Source organism: Octopus bimaculoides, chromosome 2 (assembly GCF_001194135.2).
Source record: "Octopus bimaculoides isolate UCB-OBI-ISO-001 chromosome 2, ASM119413v2, whole genome shotgun sequence".
In the NCBI taxonomy this organism is placed as follows: Eukaryota; Metazoa; Mollusca; class Cephalopoda; order Octopoda; family Octopodidae; genus Octopus; species Octopus bimaculoides.
The window spans coordinates 62,289,376-62,296,875 of record NC_068982.1 but is presented as its reverse complement, the minus strand read 5'-3'; the positions used below and the strand labels follow the sequence as shown (position 1 = coordinate 62,296,875).

General features: G+C 38.5%; 1 protein-coding gene across 4 annotated transcripts in view; it reads left to right on the top strand.

The window, feature by feature from the left end:
* The window catches only part of LOC128251052 (GATOR complex protein WDR24-like), a 62,578-nt gene that overhangs the window by 37,780 nt on the left and 17,298 nt on the right, over positions 1 to 7,500 (top strand). For all 4 annotated transcript variants that reach the window (XR_008266946.1, XR_008266947.1, XR_008266945.1 and 1 more), the window contains exon 2: positions 315 to 534. Coding sequence is in view for 1 of the 4 variants with exons in the window: in XM_052977365.1 (XP_052833325.1) it covers positions 419 to 534 (116 nt within the window). In the remaining 3 variants the exon portion in view is untranslated. The remainder of the gene's footprint in view (positions 1 to 314; positions 535 to 7,500) is intronic.

The window sequence follows — 7,500 nt, the reverse complement described above, 5'->3', positions numbered from 1 at the left end:
TTTGTATTTATATTAAGAATATTTGTTGTTGTTATTATTGTTGTTATTATTATTATTATTATTATTATTATTATTATTATTATTATTATTATTATTATTGCTATTGGTATTGCTATTCTATTTGTATTGATGCAGTTATTATAATGTTAAAAAAAACATTATCATTATCATTTTCTTTATTATTGTTGTTTTTGTATTTACTATTGTTGTCGTTGTTGTTCGAATGTTGTTATTGTTAATAATATTAAAGTGTAAAGAAATCATGATTATTAATATTATTATCGCTGGAGTTGATATTTTTCATTCTCTTTCAGTTCTCACGTTGTAATTGGATTGCAGGCATGGATAGCAAGAAAGAAATAGAAAGTGTAATCAGACAAAACGTCAACAACAATGAGAATTGGCAGAAAAACTGGAGATGACGAAGAGCAAAAACGGTAACTGCTGCAACACCAACAACAAGCACGATGACAGGCATAACAGCCAGAACAAGAATAACAGTTGCAGTAATCGTAGAAACAATACTATTAAAAAGTAAATACCTATGAGTATTTGAAATAGAAAAATCATAAATAGACAGACAGACAGACAGACAGATAGACAGTTAGATAGATAGATAGATAGATAGATAGATAGATAGATAGATAGATAGATAGATAGACAGACATTAACGAAATATGTTTTTCGTTCCAAGGTAGTAATACTTATGAAATTGGTTGTTCTTCTGAGCAGAAATTATTAACTACTAAATTGAGCACAGTATTTACTTCAGTTAGATTGTTTGCCTCAAGGTAATTCTCATTTGATACTACTCCTTCTAAGATAACGTTATCAAATGTGCTGTTATTTTATAAATGAGAGGCTCACATACTTTGGGAAAGATTTGGCTGTTATTTCTCAAAAGTACTTTCTTGTAACTGTTATTAGAGGTGGAAAATGGTGATAAATGCCTTTGTAGTGGTAGGTGTTTAACATCAGCTCAACTCTGATCAAATATACCTCTGATCAATAGTGTTATGAATGTTTCAGCCATGGTTATCCTCACAATTTTCGCAGCTATGATATCTCTAGGGTTATATAATTTTTTTTTCAGTTCCGTACTATGCGATTTGAGGGTAATTTTGCTGCTATTTCAACTAAATCGAATGACCATAGAGACTCCCGTATTAACACGTGGTATTGATCATCGTAAGCGTATTGTTCTTCAGTTACAGATCAGTTTTATTTCAGATGGTTTATAAACAAGAGAATTTATATATAAAATATCATTTCTCCTTGGCATTCTGTATTCAGGACAACATGCTTTGAGGGAGATATGGTAGTTATTTCTAGCAAATTTGGAGCATAAAAGAGGCTCCTAACGGGCTCGATTCCCTTCAACGGACAAAGATTTTGTTGCTTAAAAAGTGGAGAGATAGACCATCATACATATATGGCATAGCTACATACTTGCAGTTAGTTGAAAATTAGAAGACATGGCAACGGATATAATCTAACAATGACATAATATGTTGACCTCTCTGTTGGTTGTCATATAAGTTGATCCTTAATTATACTATTCTATCTATGGACTTATTTCCAGTTATTTTCGGATGAATTCTCATGCTACGTGACACTGTATAAATTTAATTAATTACTGGAGGCATCATTTTCCTATTATCATATCACACATTTTAATTGTCCTTATCGTGTTTGCTTCTCATATACATACATATGTATGTGTGAGTGCACAGTATGCATTATATGTACACACACGCACACACACACACACACATACACACACACACACACACACACACACTCATACGTGTGTGAGAAGCAAACACGGTTGAACAATTAAAATACGTTGTATGATAGTAAAAAATAGCGTCTCCATATAGTGGCATTTTAAAAGCACTTAATACGTACGCATAATATACAGGGTTATTCGAAAATAATGAACCGATTTCATTACGCAATATTTTAATAAGGAAAGGCAATAGAAGACTTCAGCTAAGTTACAAGTATTTACTCACAATCAATTTTATTTCCTGTCTTACAAATGTTCAATGCGGACACCACCTGCAGCACGGGCAACATCAATGCGATAACAGAATTCCTCCCAGACGCGTATGGAACTAAAGAATAAATATACTTTGCTTGATGCGATTCCAGAAGATACAGACAGAAAGGAAATAGAAAAACTTCGATAAAGCATTCAGCCAGACAGCTAAAGTACTCAGTGGATCGTGATATGCTGATACGCGTCTGGGAGGAATTCTCTTATCGCATTGATGTTGCCCGTGCTGCAGGTGGTGGCCATATTGAACACTTGTAAGACAGGAAATAAAAGCTGATTTTGAGTAGATATGGAGCAGGGGTAATCACATGGACTGTAGACGAACTAAACAGCTTAGACAGAAACACAAGGAAGTTGCTAACTAGATATGGGTCACTCCCCACAAAATGTGACACAGACACATTGTATGTACCAAGAAAAAGAGGGGGAAGAGGACTGATTGGATGCGAACACAGCATTAGAGTAGAAGAAAGCAACATAGTATGGTATGTAAAAAATGCCACAGAACCGCTATTATTAGAAGTAAGAAGGTCGGGCTTGTATAGGATGAAATATTGCAAAGATAAAGCACTATACAAGAAATTGAAAACGAATGAAATTGAAAATAGGTGGGTAAAGAAAAGAATGCATGGTCAATTTCATAGGGATGTTGAAGATAAGACAGACAGAGGTAAAAGATGGCTGTGGATGACTAAAAGTGATTTAAAAACCGGAAACGGAGGCTCTAATCTGAGCTACCCAAGAGCAAGCACTAAGAACAAACTACATAAAATACAGAATAGACAACACAGCAGAAAGTGATAAGTGCAGAATCTGTGGACAAAACGGTGAAACCGTATGGCATATTACCAACCAATGTATGCCACTAGCCCAGAAGGAATATAAGAGACGCCTCGACAATATAGCCAGGCTTGTCCACTGGACACTCTGCAACAAGTATGGACTTGACAGAGCAAAAAATTGGTACGACCACAAACCTGAAGGCATCGTCGAAAATAGAAATGCAAAGACCCTATGGGATTTTATGCTTCTATGTTGTCACTTGGCCTGGTAAAAATAGCAGTCACATCTGCCTCAAATCGCACCCTACTGTTTTATAGTGCTGGATACACGCAACTTGAAAAACAAAGAACCAGAAACAGGATGGTCATAGCATGTGGCAACTTTGATCATAGCACTGTCTACACAATTGGAGCAGTCCTTGGGCTATAAATAACAGACAGTTCGAGTAAAGCAAGAAACATTATTATAATCAAGTGTCTTACTCAAACAGGCGGGCAAACAGAAACACTTGTTGATAGACGTGAAATCTTGACCTGTTACCTGACACTTTAATGAAATTAATACAATGGACACACTTAAGCCATCTTGTTTCAACTCTAACTGCCCATGCATACTTGATCTAGAGTACATGTGTACTGAAACTTTTTCTCCGCACCCCCATTATGTGGTGAATAGCTCTGCATGAGATTAGTCTCTATCACAAAGTGGAATTCATACACTGTTTTTATTTACTCTTTTACTCTTTCACTTGTTTCAGTCATTTGACTGCGGCCATGCTGGAGCACCGCCTTTAGTCGAATCAAGTCGACCCCAGGACTTATTCTTTGTAAGCCTAGTACTTATTCTATCGGTCTTTTTTTGCCGAACCGCTAAGTTACGGGAACCTAAACACACCAGCATCGGTTGTCAAGCGACGTTGGGGGATAAACACAGACACACAAACATATACACACAAATACATATATACATATATACGACGGGCTTCTTTCAGTTTCCGTCTACCAAATCCACTCACAAGGCTTTGGTCGGCCCGAGGCTATAGTAGAAGACATTTGCCCAAGGTGCCACGCAGTGGGACTGAACCCGAGACCATGTAGTTGGTAAGCAAGCTACTTACCACACAGCCACTCCTGCGCCTATACTATTTACTATTTTTTTTACGTATTATTGTTATTATTCTTTCTGCTGTAAGCACAAGGGGAGAAATTTAGGGTGAGGGGAGGCTAGTCGTTTACATCGACCCTCTAGGGCCGAGTAACGTCCTGAAATATGAAAGCAGCTTCTCATGCCGCATATGTGGAGAGCTCCCAGAGACAATCGACCATATAATCTCTGGCTGCGGCAGACTGGCACCAACAGTATACTTGTAAAAGCATGACAGGGCAGCTCGGTACATAACCTCCTTCACAAAGACAATGAATGAGAACACTAGGCCAAAGTTCGGGGGAGGGATAAGTCGACTGCATCGACCCCAGTGCACAACTAGGACTTATTTTTCTCGACCATAAAATCATGAAAGGCAAAGTCGACTTCGGCGGAATTTGAACTCAAAACGTAAAGTCAGAAGAAATGCTGCTAAGCAATTTGGCCAGCGTGCTAACGATTCTATCAGTTCGCTTGATGATGATGATGATGATGATGATGTAGAAGAAGAAGAGGAGGTGGATGACTTTCGAATTTGGCGCAAGGCCAGCAATTAGGAGGCGAGATTCTTTATTTTATCCTTGCAGGATATAAGCTTTGCTACTAAGGAGCCGAAAGAAATACCGAGAGAAAAAAAACTGTTCTTTTCAGGGCAAAGTGTACTAGGAGTGACTTGAAAAAGATTCAGTCTGCTATTTCTAGGTCTAATGATTTCATTGGCCACCCTCAATATTTGGGATCCTTGTTTGGGGGACGCTGGCCGAGCAGGATGCAAAAGCAGTTTTTTCTATCTCTGATAAATGACGCTGAGGTTTTCAGGTGAACAATTTTAACCACTGCACCACGTAGGAATGAAGGTTGGAATGAATTACACCCGAATAGTACAGCGACCTGCTTGCAATTCCACTCAATCTTTCTGACTTTAATTCAGAGCTTTTACTAGTTTTCAAAATATATGTTAGGCTTCCCCGAAAGGATGAAAGGCGAAGTCGACCTCGGCGGAATTTGAACACAGACCGTAAAGACAGACGAAATACTGCTAAGCATTTCGCCCGGCCTGTTAACGTTTCTGCCAGCTCGCCGTCTTTGAGAGTATTATATTCACCACATTATGCAGATGATGTAGCGTTCTCGAAGGCGTCGGTGAGAATAAAGTTTCAATGTTTTAAGGCGGTCCTAGTAATTAAAACCAGTCACACATCTTTTTTTTTTCTTCTTATTGATTGCTCTCTGGCGTAACTCAATTCTCGTAACGTCTTGGTAAGAAGAGTCCACAGCGGGCAACAGTATTCTAGGCGTGGCAGTACAAAGGAGGAGAAAGGGTGAATGATGACATCTAGCTCTCTGGAGGAAAAAGTTCTGAGAATCCAGAACCTCATGCTGCGAACCATATCGACTTTAATGTTGCTGTGAGTGCTTCAACTGAAACTGTTGTAAACAATTACTCACGTATCTGATGTTATTGGATGCTGTGAGAATATGCAAGTTTGTTATTTATATTATGTATATATCAGTTGTTTTGTTTTTTTTTGCGGAAGTTAGTAACTTAGTAGTTTATACATGCAACAGACTCATATAACGTCTATATTATTAAAGTTTTCATTTAACATGCTAGATTGTGGAGGCGCAATGGCCCAGTGTTTAAGGCAGCGGACTCACGGTCATAGGATCGCAGTTTCGATTCCCAGACCGGGCGTTGTGAGTGTTTATTGAGCGAAAACACCTAAAGCTCCACGAGGCTCCGACAGGGGATGGTGGCGAACCCTGCTGTACTCTTTCACCACAACTTTCTCTCACTCTTACTTCCTGTTTCTGTTGTGCCTGTAATTCAAAGGGTCAGCCTTGTCACACTGTGTCACACTGAATATCCCCGAGGACTATGTTAAGGGTACACGTGTCTGTGGAGTGCTCAGCCACTTGCACGTTAATTTCACGAGTATGATCTAATACACAATACAACTTAATCATACGGAGGCTATTATAAATAGTTTAGACTTTTGGAACAAGGACAACAAGTATAGGGTGATAGTCGATTACACTGACCCCAGCACTTGACCAGCTTTCGCCCCTGAAAGATTTGAAAGGCAAAGTTGACCACGGCGGAATTTGAACTCAGAGCATAATGAGTCGGAAGAAATACCACTATATATTTTCTTCGACATGTTACCGATTCTGCTAGTCCTGAGACTGAGTATATTATAAATAAAACTATATAATAGGTTATTAATACCACCGATAAATATATGCATCGCGCTGGCGTAGCTGTGTAATAAGAAGTTTGATTCCCGACTGCACGGTTCCAGGATTAGTTCCACTGCATGGCACCCTTGGCAAGTTTCTTCTACTATAGCCTCGGGCCAACCAAAGCCCGGTGAGTGGATTTGGCAGACGGAAACTGAAAGAAGTTCGTTGTATATATGTGTGTGTGTGTGTGTTGTGTTCGTGTTTGTCCTCCACCACCGCTTGGCAACCAGTTTTGGTTTGTGTACATCCCAACAATCTCGCATTTCAGCAAAAAAGACTGATAGAATAACTACTAGGCTTAAAACCTAAGTGCTACTGTCGATTCATTTGACTAAAACCCTTCAAGGCGGTGCTCCAGTATGGTCACAGTCCAATAGCTAAAACAAGTAAAAAATAAAAGAACACACTGAAATTTACATTTACACACGCACACAGAAATGCAGAAATGGATTTTCACTTCAGGCAAATTCCGATTGATATTTTAACATTTCCTTCAGAAAAAAATAATCTTTTTTTAATTTCTGCAATCAATCCAGTTTACCAGCTGTTCGAATATCTAATATTCATGTCACACTTGACTGACTGACTTGTATGCACTTAGCTACTTATATTTAACCCATTCTGACCAACCTGTTTTTACTTTCTGCTTTTTATACACCATTTATCTACCATCAGTCTTCCCCTAATAATTTATAGTACATTTATTTATGTGCATGTTTTCATGGGTTTCATGTAAGAAACATTCCCAAAAGTCAATGTAGAAAAACGAAGTTCGTTTCAATCTTGAGAAGAATTTTACGGCAATAAGTGTGTGTCTGTGTGTAAAGTGTGTGTGTGACATATTTGAAAATTCTAGCTCCCTCAAGACAGAACATTACCTCTCTCCATGAGAAGATCTGACCTAGATAGAAAGCAGTGGTTTCAACAGGCAGAAGGAAAAACAAGGACCCGGTGAGGCGCGAGCAACATATATATTTTCATTTAATTTTATCTAGTTTCAGCTCATGAGCTGTGGCCATGCTGGGGCACCGTATATATATATATATATATATATATATATGTTTAACTTTCACTTGTTTCAGTTATTAGACTGCATCCACCCTGGGGCGCCGCTTTAAAGAATTTTAGTCGAATAGATCGACCACATTATTTATTCATTTTTTAAGCCTGGTACTTATTCTACAGGATCCTTTTGCCGAACCGCTAAGTTATGGAGACGGAAACACATTAAAAGGGGCAAACACAGACAAAAGGGGCCACACACACGCACA